Source organism: Desmodus rotundus, chromosome 1, assembly GCF_022682495.2.
Source record: "Desmodus rotundus isolate HL8 chromosome 1, HLdesRot8A.1, whole genome shotgun sequence".
Lineage (NCBI taxonomy): Eukaryota > Metazoa > Chordata > Mammalia > Chiroptera > Phyllostomidae > Desmodus > Desmodus rotundus.
In genome coordinates, this window is record NC_071387.1 from 4647772 (window position 1) to 4661315 (window position 13544).

At 58.9% G+C, this 13544-nt stretch overlaps 1 protein-coding gene across 1 annotated transcript in view; it reads right to left on the minus strand.

Moving 5' to 3' along the window:
* Window positions 1-13544, minus strand: part of HMCN2 (hemicentin 2) — a 134817-nt gene that overhangs the window by 94926 nt on the left and 26347 nt on the right. Inside the window, exons 8-15 of the mRNA XM_053919687.1 lie at window positions 11510-11773; window positions 8508-8652; window positions 7834-7955; window positions 5820-6092; window positions 4565-4706; window positions 4004-4131; window positions 3170-3283; window positions 1095-1244 (exon numbers count right to left, since the gene is read on the minus strand). Of these exons, the coding sequence (XP_053775662.1) occupies window positions 1095-1244; window positions 3170-3283; window positions 4004-4131; window positions 4565-4706; window positions 5820-6092; window positions 7834-7955; window positions 8508-8652; window positions 11510-11773 (1338 nt within the window). The remainder of the gene's footprint in view (window positions 1-1094; window positions 1245-3169; window positions 3284-4003; window positions 4132-4564; window positions 4707-5819; window positions 6093-7833; window positions 7956-8507; window positions 8653-11509; window positions 11774-13544) is intronic.

Consider the following 13544-nt stretch of genomic DNA (forward strand, 5'->3'; position numbering starts at 1 on the left):
GAGACTGGGGTGCTCGCCTCTCATTTATTAAGCAGGCGCAATGGGCCAGACCCTGTGCTGAGCACTGTGCCCGATGTCACTGAGCCCTCAGAGCCAGGCAGGAGAGAAAGTGGTATGGTCAGCTGGGGGAAACTGAGGGTCGATGATGACTTGACCGAAACCGGCAGATGGTGAGTGATGGAGACGAGACCGCAGCTCGGGTCTCAGGACAACAATGCCCAAGCCTGTCTCTGTGGGAGGTGGCCTCCAAGACGGCCCCAGTGAGGCCTGCTCCCGGGGTCTGCACCCTGTGTAGCCCACCCACCTCTCTGTGTCCCAAGGCTGGTCTGTGCCACCAACAGACTGGAACTGGCAGAAGTGATGGCGGGTCACTTCCAAGACTGCAGCTGGCTCTGAGGACTCAGATCCATATTCTCTCTCTCTCTCTGTCACCTCCCTGCTCCCTGGACACCAGGTCACAGGATGCCTCTGCACAAGCCCACGTGGTGAGAAACTGAGACATCCCACCAGCGGCCACGTGAGCGAGCGTGGAGCAGCTCCTGGTGCCTCAGGTGGGCCTTCCCTCGATGCTGCCCCCGCCAGGCGAGTGTAGGAACTGTAACGCTGGGAGGCCCCATGCCAGAAGTGCCCAGCTAATCCGCTCCCAGAGCCCTAACCCTCCAGAGCTGAGAGATAAGAAACGTTTATTGTTTTAAGCCACCAAGTGTTGGGGCAACTGTGACGTAGCAAGAGGTAATGCCGTGGGGCCAAGGGGTGGGGGGAGGTAGAGGAGGTGGTAAAGGGGATAAATGGTGACGGGCGGAGACTTGACTCGGGGCAGCGAACACACAACACAGTGTACAGGGGACACGTTGTAGAACTGCGCACCTGACACCTGTACAATTTTATTAACCAGTGTCACCCCGATAACCTCAATATGAAGGACAAAAGAAAAACGTGATGCATGCCTCATCTCCCTCGGACCTCCCTTGTCCCCACGTGCTTGGGAGCCATATGGGGCCAACTCCACACTGGTCAGCGACCTGGAGGAGCTGTCCTCCCTGCTCAGAAGCAGGTAGAGGGGGGCAGGCAGGTGGGGACAGGCGGGCACTCACATCCAACCTCCAGCCGGATGTCCGCAGAGGCGTCGCCCAGCTCACTGGCAGCCTGGCAGGTGTAGACCCCAGCATCCCTCTCCTGGGCCGCCGGGATCCGAAGCGTCCCGGAGCTGGAGTCCCCAGGAGCCAGAATCACTTCGCGACCCCCTGGAACAGAGATGACAAAGCATCAGGCAAGGGCCCCCGGTCACCACTGGCGACCTCCTGACCCCGGGCCCCTACAACTCACAAGGCTGGGGCCCGGGGACAGTGGGAATGTTCCCCCCAAAAGTCGGGGGGCAGAGTTTCAGCTTTGCCAGATGCAAAGTTCTGGAGACGGATGGTGGTGACAGCTGTACAACAGCGGGGTGCGGCCAGTGCCACTGGGCTGTGCCCCAAAGCATGGTGAAGAGGGGACATTTTCTGTTACGTGTATTGTGCCACAGTTTAAAAAATTAAGTCAGCACCGCGAGGTCCAGCTCACTGAGCCCCTTGGTTGACCAGGAGTAAGGCCCAGCCTGTCCCCATACATGCAACAGCCAATCACCCAAGAACTCCTTGCCTGGGCCTCCCTCGGGGGCCCCCACCCTCGGCCCCGGGTCCAGACTGAGGTTTAGACTGGCTCTGGGATGGTCCCGGGGCCGACCTGAGGTGACCGCCCCACACCTGCCCCTCCAAGGCCTTCCGCCGGGCTCCTGAGGCTGACAGACTCCTGGGTTCTGAACCCCTTTTGAAAATGTAATTTAATTTTTCACTTGTGGTAAAATATACATAACACAGACTTTCACCGTGTTAAGCATTTTCGGTGTCCAATTCAGTGGCACTGGGTACATCCATGTTGTCGGGCACCCATCGCCACAGCCACCCACAGAACTCCTTCATCTTCCCAAACGGGCCCTCCGTCCCCAGGAATCACGCCCTCCCCGCTCCCCCTGCCCCGGCCCCTGGCGGCCGAGGTCTACTTCCTGTCCCACGGGTTTGCGTCTCTAGGGGTCTCATCAGAGTGGGATCCTATGGTATTTGTCCCTCCGTGTCTGGTTGTTTCCCTTAGCAAAACATTTCCCAGGTTCATCTGTGTTGTATCAGAATGTCATTCCTTTACTCAAACAAAAAAATTAACTGTGGCCACAACAATCACATGACATAAAATTTACCATCTTAACCACGTCTAAGTGTACAGTTCAATGGTGTTGACTATGTTCACATTGTCCTATGACTTGAATTTCATTCCTTTTTAAGGGAAAGTAACATTCCACTGAGAGATTCCCCTCTTAGAAAGAGACTCCGGGACTGGCAGGGCTCTCAGCCAGAAACGCAGTGACATGATCCCTGAATAAGGGGTCCCAAGGCCTCTGCCAGCCACTGGCTGGTGACCTGGAACCAAATGCTCCAACTCGGAGCTAATCCTGCTGGAACTCTGAGATAATCCCTGCCTTTCTCAAAGTCAAGGTGAGGCTGTGACAAGATGGCAGACAGGTGCTACACAGGAGGGAGAGTATCCGGGTGGGAGAGGGTGGCACAGGAGACCCGGCTGAGAGCTGAGAAGGAGCCCGGTTTCTGCTCCGAGAAAGGCCGAGGTGGCAGCCCAGCACCCACGTCCGCTGGTGGGGGTGCGAGAACAGCTCCCGTCAATCAAACTTCAGCTCGGCATCTGGCACCGAGAAAACGCTCTGTACCCATGAACTCGAAAGAGCCTCAGAGCATCCCTGTTGCTGTGTCTCCCATCGCTCAGGTAATCTCATCACCGCCGTCACTACGAACACAGCGCGGCCCGTGCGCCGGGTATGCTCTAGATGCCTGATGTATGAGACTCCTTCCATCCTCACGCAACCATCTTGGCCTCTCCCCATTTTCCAGACCAGGAAGCTAGCTCAGAGATGCCAGCTCACCTGCCTGAGGTCACCCAGGGGCTCCCAACTCCTGAGCCGTCCTGCACCAGCCGTGCCCTGCACCAGGGCTCTGGGTGGCAGTGGGGGAAGCTGCTGAAATGGGCCTCTTCTCCCCAGACACCCCATTCAAAGTGCTCCCCCCCGACTGTTCTAGAAAGCTGGTCCTCCAGGACCCCGACAGGCCCCCCTCCCCACGCCACATACCTCGATACCAGACGACCCGGGGTGGCGGCACCCCTGACGCCTCACACACCAGCACGGCCTCCTGGCCGACCGCAGCGAGGACCACCGCACTCACGGCAGAGATGGATGGCAGGTCTGTGTGGGGAGCAGGGGGGAGTTTGGGACCGACCCACAAACCCCCTAGAATGAGACTGTGGCTTCCCACGGCTTGGGAGGGGGGCTGGAGACAGAGGAGGACCCGAGCACTCTGCCTCCTCCCCATCCCCCACCAATCAGGACAGTCAGTCACCCCAGGAAAATTTAGCCGCAGCTGGTGTTTCACAAGCTTCCCACCCAGGACCTCCAATCAAAGCCAGTCACCCCTGGACGAAATGCCCCTGTTGTCCCTCTCCGAAGCTGCCCTGACACCAAACCCTACAAGGTCCTCAAACACTCTCCGTGGGATGCCAGCTCCTCCCCTGCCCCGCACTCCCCCCCACTCCACACCAGCCTCCTGGCAGCCCCAGGAGCATCCAGGACTCCTTCTGGCCCTTGGGCCGGTACCCCACCGGTCCCTCTGCCCGAAGCACTGTCCCATTCCTGTCTGTCACAGGGGCCTCAGCTCATCCTGTGTGTGAAGCCACGCCCCCTTATCCCACATACATGTCACCCATCCTCCTGCCCTGCTTCATGCACCCTCACCACCCCAAAGTGCCTTATTTATTTGTTCTGTGCCTCCCCACCAGGCAGGGACCATGCATTCATGGTGGTGTCCCCATGGCCTGGCACACAGCAGGTGCTCAGTACGTATTTGTGGGTGGAAGGGAGGGAGGGAGGGAGGAAACCCCTCTCCTGGGATGCCCAGGGCCAGGGTACCTGTGTAGTAGAGGGTGACTGTCTCTTCGTCTGTGCCGACCTCATTGGCAGCCTGGCAGCTGTAATTCCCAGCATCCTCTGGGGCCACTCCCTGAATGACGAGGGTCCCCTGGCCATCGATGTGGATTCTGGAGTCACAATGTAGTAAAACGTGTTTGACAGCAAGGGGCTGATTAGGGCGGATCGTGTGAGGGTCCCTCCAGGCGTCATTAACAACAAACTAATTAACGGAGACCACACTCTACACTGCTTGCTCTGTGCTGAGCTGTGTGCTCTGTACTTTACATACATTGTCTTTTCCCATTCGGGAGGCTCGGAGAGGTAAGGTGACTTGCACAAGGTCACATAGCCTGAACGGCAGGGGCGGGATCCAAGCATAGGGCTGCTGGACTCTGTGGCTGTAGCTCCTGACCCCGGAGCCCACACTGAAGCTCGGTTCACGACTCCAAAGTGATCGCTCTCCTGAGTCTCAAAGGACCCCTGGAGACTGAGGCTGGGCCAGGTCCCCTGGGAGCCCTTGTCCAACCACCTGTGCCTGGCCCCAGGCCCTGGGCCCCTCACCTGCTGTCCCCTTGCAGGGTGTGACCATCACGGCTCCAGGAGATGTGGGGCACCGGGAACCCAGAGGCTGAGCAGCGGACCCTCACCTCCATGCCCTGGGAGAAGCGCTGGGACCTGGTGTGAATGCTGACCTGCGGGGCCTCTGCGGTTCAAGGAAAAGAACCTGTCAGGGCAGCTGAGCTGTCCCAGGCCCCCAGCCCAGGGACCCCACCCTCCCCGCCACAGCCACAGATGGCAGAGATGTAGGAAGCAAAGGCCCGGAAGAGCCTGAATCCCAAGGAGTGGCTTCCTCAGGGACTGGGGCTGACCAGGCAGCCACCCAGGCACATCCCTGGGACAGGCAGGGGTGGGGTGGCACAGAGGGGCTGATTTCCCAATGCAGCCAGGGGGAGACTCGAGCTCTCTGGAGCTCCACCCCCCCCCCAACAGAACACCTCGGGGAGGTTTGGGGAGGTGCCCGGGCTGGGAGGGCCCCCACCTCCAGTGACCTCGGGTGGCAGCCAGGCCTGCAGTGTCGGCCCCAAACGCAGGTTCCGTCCTGGCCCACACATCACTCAAAGCACAGCAGACTTGTCGGGCTTGAACAGACCTCACGGGCCCTGCCCCCTCATCTAGAAATGGCCAGCACACCCCTCCTGCACCAGCAGCCTGGATATGGCCTCAGAGCCCTTCTCACCCCACCCAGCAGCCGCTCCAGCTACCACTGGCACCAGAGAGAAGCCTCGATTCACCACTCTGCTCCCCTTACACTTGGGGAAAACGCACCCGGGGAGGAGGAGCCGTCTAAACCCTGATAGACCAGAGGACACATCTAGGTCCTGAGACTCCCAGTCGGGTGCTCCTGCAACAGTCTCCTCCATCTCTATCTTGTCAGTGCTGTCCAACCCCGCCAAGCAAGTCTGATCCCTGAGCTTTCAGAAGTTTCTAGTATTCCCTCCGTGTCCCACATATTGGGGGTGGGGTGGGCGAGCAGGTGCTTAAAGGCACGGGTAAAGGTCAGGAGACAAAAATTGGCTTGGTCTACAGCAGTAGAAATTTAGGTTAGATAAGAGGATGGACTTCCCAAGAGGGACCCCGTAGACATAGGGTAGGAGGCTCAGACGCCTCGGTCTCTGAAGGCCCAGAAAACACTGAAAGGGTTGACGTTGCCTGCCAGAGGTGGCGTCTGCGCAGAGGGGTGGATCGATGGGCTTTGGGGGTAAGCGCTAGGTAGTGTGAGGAACTGGAACAACAGCCACGGCAGGAAGAGTCTCACCTCGCACCAGGAGCCAGACGGATGCCCTCGTGACCCCGTTGGCATTGCTGGCTACGCACTGGTACCGCCCGCCATCACTGGGGATGATGGCGCTGACCTCCAGGGACCGGTCGGCTAGCTGTGTGACTCTGCCCGTCGAGGCCGACAGGACTCGCCAGTCCCGCACCCACGTCAGGTTGTAGGGGGCCTCTCCCAGGACGCGGCAGGACAGAATGGCAGTCTCCCCCGGCGACACGGTCACATTGGGTGCAGGGACCAGCTGTGGAGGAGGGTCTGCGGGGACAAGAACACAGGAGGCTCCGGGGGGCTGGCACGGGGAGGGCACCAACCTGCAGGCCCGGGAGTGTCCAGATGCGGAAACCCAGCGCCGCGTCCCTCAGGGCATGTCTGCCAGCAGAGCAGCGGGTACCACCCTGCCTAGGGCACAATTCCCTGTGGCCACCAAACCTCTGCCGAGGGCTGCACGGGCGCGTGCACCCAACTTCTGCACCCAACACCCAACTTCAGCACGGAACTAAAGCTACATACACCACTCTTCACACCCCTTGAGCCACAGTTTGCACCCTTGGGGAATGAAGGTCCATTTAAAAATAACCCTCAAGAGGGAAAGAACAGTGAGTACAAAGCCATTCTCTGCAAACAGCAGGGCCATTGAAACATCCAAGTGCAGAACCAAGGCCTCCGCCCAGAGGGAGAGGAGGGCCAAGGAAAGCACTGTCTCTGACAAGAAAAAGCCAGAGAAGTGACAAGATTAGAGACCGTCTAACCAGGGGCGTGGGCCTGAGGACCTGCAGGGGGAAAGCTGGATCCACACAGGCCACACGAGCCCATGACCATGACATCCAGGTGAGGAGAGTGTCTGATCTCCGCAGCCACTAAAAACCGTAGAAACGAACTGGAGGTCGACATTCTGGGGCCGGTGGGAGAATGACCACGGACGAAATTCACGGCATTAAGGCATTACTGCTCATTGTACTGGGTGTGATCATAGAATATTATACAAGAAAACCTACTTTTAAAAAAAGAGACAGATACTGAAGTGTGTTTCTCTCTTAAATATATTTACACCAATGCACTCCAATACGCCAGCAAGCATACTGGGGTACCAGTGTGTTGGGGAGACCTGTGGTAGAAGCTGATGGTAGTGCATTAGACAATGACAGGGACTTGCTGGGACTTAAACTCAAAAGCTCTGAGTTCGAGTTTAAAATAGTTTCACCACAAAGAGAAAAGGCAGCTACAGGGAAGGATTAGCAGGGGAGGTGACAGTGGACAGGTCTCCTAACACTCTTCTGCTTCTCTGGGCTCATCAGTGATAAGAAGCAGATTTCTGTTGCTTCACACGGCAGTGCTGCCCAGCGGGATGGCGCACACCCAAGGTGAAACGCACAGGCAGGCGGAGGTCTGGGAGGAAGGGGACCAGGCAAGGGGCTGTGGGGGAGGGAGCCCAGGCTGCTCAGACTCCTCCGCCTGTCTGGGCCCTGGGCTGCCCTCGGAAGAGCTGCGGTGGGTGTGCCTATAGCTGCAGGAGGCCTAACCTCCTGAGCTGCCGGCCCCCTCCCCTCCAGACAGCTGGAGTCCGTGGGTTAAAAAATACAGCCAATTTCATTTCAAGATGGCCTGGCATTTCCAACCTTCCTGAGCTGGGGGGACGTGGAGGCATAAGGGGTAGGGACTGCAAGATGGACAGTGGCCCCTGAAAAGGCCTGGGGGCTGGCCAAGCCCCAAAGGCCACACCAAGGAGGCAGGGGTGGGAGAAAGGCTGGTGGGGGAGCATGGCTGGAGCCGGGCGAGGTTCCCAACCTTTCTCCAGCTGAGGCCTGCAGGCCATCCTGGGGCAACAGCCCAGACGGGGGGTCCAGCAGGCAGGTGGCAGCGTGGGCAGCCAGGCTCTGGGTGATGGACAGTCCCAGCAGCTGGCTGGCACCCTTTCCACAGATGGGGACACCCTGGGAGGAGACTCCAGCGGGGAAAGTCAGGGAGGCGTGGAGAGGGGACCCTCGGAGGGACAGACCTGTGACGACAACCTGGGCCTCGGCGCGCCCAGTCCCAGCCCTGCTGGCCGCTGTACACTCGTACGTGCCTTCCTCGGCCTTGGAGGCCCGCGGGATCTCCCAGCTGCTGTTGCCTGACTCCCTGTGAACACACAACAGCTGGAGACACACAACCACACTGACCCCAGGCAGGGTCCCCTGGGCTCATCCCGCCCTCAGGGGCTCCGTTCCCCAGACCCCTGCCCAGCAGGGAGGCCCCGAGTCCTCCTGGAGGCTGGGTAAGAAGAGGCGGGCAGCTGAGGACATGCACATTCCACGTTATGCTGTGTGACTTTGAGCAAGTCCCTTGCCCTCTCTGAGCCCTGGACTTCCATCCTTAAAGGGGAGGGTCTCAGAGGCCTCTCCTGCCCTGACTCCCTGGGAGCCAGGCCCTGCATGGGATGAGTTTCCTGGAAGCTAGGGAAGGTCTGTGACTCCTTCCTGGGGCGATGGCCCAGCGGTGGTGGGATCCTCAGGGACCACCCTCTGCTACCCCTGGCCACACTGGGAGATGCCCAGGCTGGGTCGCCCTGGAAGGCAATATGACCAAGACCAAGGTCCCCCTCTTGCCACCCATTCCCCTCGGATCCCTGCAAGGCACCAGGACCCCAGGAGCCCTGTGGCTGAGGACAACAGCCGACCACTGGCCACTCACTGCAAGTGCCTCTCTGCGCCCAGCGGGGCTCCGCTCCGCCGCAGCTGTAGCCGGAAGGGGAGGGCGCTGTGCACGGAGCAGGAGACCAGCAGTGGCTGGTGCAGGTAGCCGTGGATCCTCGGGGGCATGCTGACCAGGGGGGCACCTGGAGGTAGGGCCCGGCACTCAGGAGTCCTCCCCGCCGCCCACCCCCACCACACCCAGTGACGGAGACCCACAGGCACCAGCCAGGAGCCAGAGGGCCGGGCTGCAGCCCCTGCTCCCCGACCGGGCGGTCTCCGAGCTCAGCTGCTTTGCTCCCCAAGCCTCAGTTTCCACCTCTGCGAAGGGGGGCTCATGGTTGCCCATGCGGCGAGAGGAGTGGGTGGGGTGGTGCGTGGAAAGCACTGGGCTTGTGCACAGAGCGTAGCGAGCTCTGTCAGTGAGAGCTCAACCTGTTTTGTGGTTTGTGACCAGACTGGCCCGGGCCGGTCTGTGCCGCCACCTTCTCAGCTGGGCCAGACACGGAAGTGGGACCTGAGTCGGATGAAATGCTGTCCAGGCTGGGCTCTCCTGGGGCAGGGGTGGGGCTGTGCGACCCACTGCTCGTCTGCTCGGAGGGTCAGCTCTGCCCAAAGGTGCTGGAGCGAAGCCTTTTCACTTAAAAATGAGCATAGTTAGAGCATGGCTATGGATGCGGAACTCACACACATTTTTGAGATAAAATAAGAGACTTCGATGAAATCTCACAGCTTGTGATAAGCCCTGTGGGGCCCCCAGCAGACATCACTGCCCCCCTCACGTGACCCTGGTCTTGGGGGTGACACATTCTGTCCCTGGCCATTGGAGTTACTTCAATGGAAAAGTCTGAGAGCCACCCTGAAGGGTCGGTGGCAGTGTGTCAGTGCCTCGTGGGGTGATGGTGGGCATGCGCTCAGCCCTGCACTGTCCTCTCCCCGTCCCCACCAGACCCGCTGTGATGGTGGGACAATATGCCAGACATCCTCTGAGCACAGAGCAGGGGGTGGGAGGATGGCGGGTGACATCATCCTACAGGCTCCCTCCCAGGGGACAGGGGTGGTAGACCGTCCAGCCACGTCCTCAACTGTGTGCAAAGCAGCCACCACTCATCCCCCCACCCCCACCCAACACACACACACTGGAAGCCTCTGCAAGGCCAGCTCAGGCTTCCCCTTCTACAAGATGCAGGGGCCCGGAGACCTCAGGCCCAGCCGGCCCTCACCACCCCTGTGTCTCCAAATCCAGAGCCTCCTGTTCTCAGCCAAATTCCCAGTCGCCCAAACCTGGAAGGCAGAGAAGGAAGCAAAAAGGAAACCCACAGCCCTCCTGCCCACAGACACACTTTAATCTAGAGCTGAGGTGCAGACCAAAAGCCAGAGCCAAACTCCAAACTCTTAGCTCCGTCTCAAAGGACAGGGAGGAGAGACAAAGAGGCTGTTGTTCTGTCGAAATTCCTTTCTGAAAGCTTCTCTCAAAGCTGTAAAGGCCAAGGGAGGGGGTAGCCAGGGATCAGTGCGGGGAAGCAGAGGCCAGGAAGCTGGAAAGAAGTGTCCTCAGGTTCTCCCCCCACCACGGGCACCTTGGTGGCCCCTGCAGCCACTGCAGTGGGCAGAAGAGTCTGCCCCTCACTGAGGTCCCTGGCAAGGAAGACACTGCAATACCAGTGGCATCACCTCTGTGAGCTCCTCCCAGGCCACAACCACAGGAAAGCAGGGAGCGGGCGGGAGAAGGGAATGGAGCCCAATGGGAAGCCAATGGTGGTGAACTCAGATGCCCTTTCTAGGACCAGAGGCAGAGCTGGAAAGCCAGACTCCACCCTGCCCTCTGCGGGCTTCCAGCCTGGACATGAGACCTCGGGGCCACACAGAAAACCAGCAGAAAGCCCGCACATGTGGGGACCAACACAGCATGACCGAAGATGAGACCACAAAGGGCCTGTACCTACAGGGCACAGTGTGACGGCAGCGGCCCTGGCCCACACCTCCCACGCCCTGGGTGCACGCTCCGAGCACCCAGGAGCTGCCTCGCTCTGGGTGCACTAGCTTATGGAACCCTCAAGGCAACCCCGTGAGGTGGGTGGCCGCAGTTCCTCAGCCATGAAGGGGGGACACGTCTCAGAAGTGTTACAAGCATTCAACGACTCAATGAGCTAATGCATGGCAGTGCTTAGCCCAGGACCGTCCCGTGGGAAGCACTCAAAAGGCAGGCTAGAGTCGTGTTACCATGGTTACGGTTATGATAGGGACTGTAAAACTCGGAGAGACCAAACCCGCACCCACTGCCCTGCTGCTGCTGTGTCTACAGTGCCCAGCACTAGGAATGTTGGGAGGACAGGTGGGTGGATATTTGGATGGATGGATGAGTGGGAGGGTGGCTGTTTGGATGAATGGCTGGGTGGGTGGATGTCTGGATGGGAGAATGGGTGGGTGGGTAGGTGTCTGGATGGATAGATGGATGGAAGGAAAGAGGGATGAGTGAGTGAGGGGTGGGAAGGTGGGTGCATGGGTAGATGGATATTTGGATGGATGGATAAATGGGTGGGGTGTGGAAAGGTAAGTGGATGGATTGATGGATGAATGAGTGGGTTCGGGATGGGAAGGTGGGTGGACGGATCAACAGATGGAGAGATGAATGGGAGGGGGTGGGAAGGTGGATGCATGGGGAGATGGATGTTTGGGTGCAGGAACGCGTGGGTGCTTGGATGGGTGGATGAGTGGGGGTGGACGTTTGGATGGATGCATGGGTAAGGATGGACAGATGCACGCATGGGCTCGTAGGTGAGTGCACGGATGGATGGATGACTCTCTGAGTCTGTGAGCTAGGGCTACATCTGAAGCATCTCAGCACTCAGCATGATGCCTTGCAGAGCTTGCTGCCCACAGAAGTTTATGAACAAACACTCCCTAATCTAATCTAATCCAGTCTAATCAAGGCAAGCTTCCAAGAAGAAGCCGGTGGGCAAGTGAGACAGAAATCTGGGGTTGGTAAGAGCCATCACTCACCTGGGGCCACCCCACTGTAGGCAACTCCGGAGACACGAAGGAGTGGGTTCCCCTCGTGGTCCTTGCCCTTCACCTTGAGGTAGAAGCGTTCCTGGGGGGCGTGGAAGGGTGGCCCACCCCACAGCTGATGGGTGGATCCGTTGGAGAGCGGCTGCACAGGCAAAGTCAGGAGGGACCGCCCTGACCCCTGTGAGAGCTCCACCGAGTCCACGCGGCCGGGGGCCTGCAGGCCCGTGGCGTGGATCACCAGGGAGATGGGCACCCCTGCAGAGGGCGGGGCAAGGGAGGAGGGCTGGCGTCTGCACTGGGCTCCATGATCCTCCCAGAGCAGGGGCCCTAGGTCTGTCGGTCAGGGATCAGCCTGCTTGGCTCCCCTTCGCCAAGCTCCAGCTCCCCACCCCTTCTCTTCCCTGTGCCCATTCATGCCGGGGGTGGGACAAGGAGCTAGGGACCTTGCTACTGTCCGTGGTCCTGAAATGCCACTGTCCATTCAGCCTATGCTATCCCACGGCTGCATCCCCTCCACTCCGAATCCTTAGCCTCCCATGGAGTGTAAGTGGGAAGAGGCATTTTTCTCGCTCACCCCCTCTGTGAACTCTGGTGGGGGCCGGCCTTGGGCAGGCCCTGGGACCACCTCCATGAGAACTCGCCCTGGTGGGGAACTCCAACTCTGACTCCTGCCCCTTGTCTCCCCGTGCTCAGCGTTTCTTCAGTTTTCTTTTCTATCTTGTTGGAAATGTACTTTTCACACTCTCCCAGAGAACACAGAACTGGACTTGGGGTTCGCAATGTCCTCAGTTAATTTGGAAACTTCTTTCTAGTCTCTTTCTTTACAGTTATTAATTTTTTTGTCTCTCAGACACCATAATCCAAGGACCAGTGGCTTTGGTTGGTGTGGTCCAGGAAATGTGGCCCCAACATTTTTTAAGAAACCTCAAACAATCTGGAAAAGGCATATACAAATCTAGAAGTCAAGATTCCTCTGAAAACCCAAGCATGTCAGAGCTGGGTCCCAACAATCGGTCATGGGCATGCGGCAGCTGCTCCCTGGGGTCCCGGCACCCCCTGAGGCCCCCGGCACCCTGGCCTAGTGCCAACCACTGTTTATCATTTGAAATCGCTCTGCTCTTTCTCTCCTAAAAAAAATATCTTGGACCCACGTCTTCATCAAAAGCAGAAACCCAGTGGGTCGGTCACCCCCTCACCCCCGGTTACACTGGGGACTGGCCCTGGCAGGCGTTCAGTTTTCAGTCCGCACTCCAGCAGTCCATTAAAGAGCTCCTGTTAAGGGTTTCTTTTCTCTCCTGGCTTTAGGGTAGAAACTGCCTCTCCCCTCCTGTTATCGGCAAAAACACACACAGAAGGAGTGAGCAGCCCCTGCTCCCTGTGAAGGTGCCACTGTTGGTCCCGGCAGCGTCACCAACGGGGCCTGGTAAGAACGACAAACTGCAGAGGAGGCAGACTTGAAAGGAGCACCGGGGCCTGGCACGCGCCATTTCCGGTCACTGTTCCGTAGTCCAGAGTTCGCCGGACCTGGTCTCGGTCCCTCCCCACCTCTCTTCTGAGCTCCTCCCAGCAAAATCCTCCAGACGGCCCCATGACAAGGGACCATATTTCCAAACTCTAAATTGGGACCCCTGATCTGGCCGGCAGACAAGTGTTTTCTGGCCTGGAGCTCCGGCTCCCTGGGCCAGATGCCCCTGCCTGCGCCACAGTAGCCCTGGGGGGCGGCCTCCAATCTGAAACTGGCCCTGAGCCTCCACCTCAACATGCCCCCAGGGCATCAGCATGTCCATGAGGACACTCACTCCCTGGAGCGAGACACTAGTGTCCTGTTCGGGGAAGATAGCACCTCCCTGGCACCTGTTCATTGGTTGGCCCTGCTGGAGTTCCTTGGAAATCTGGAGAAGGGAGGCTCTTGATGAATGAGCTTGAATGAAGAGAAAGGGGGAGGTTTGAACTCGGTAGCAATGGCAGCAACCTAAGGCCCTGGCAGCCCTTGGGGGCAGGGAGCATGTTCTAAAGGTAAACGGTC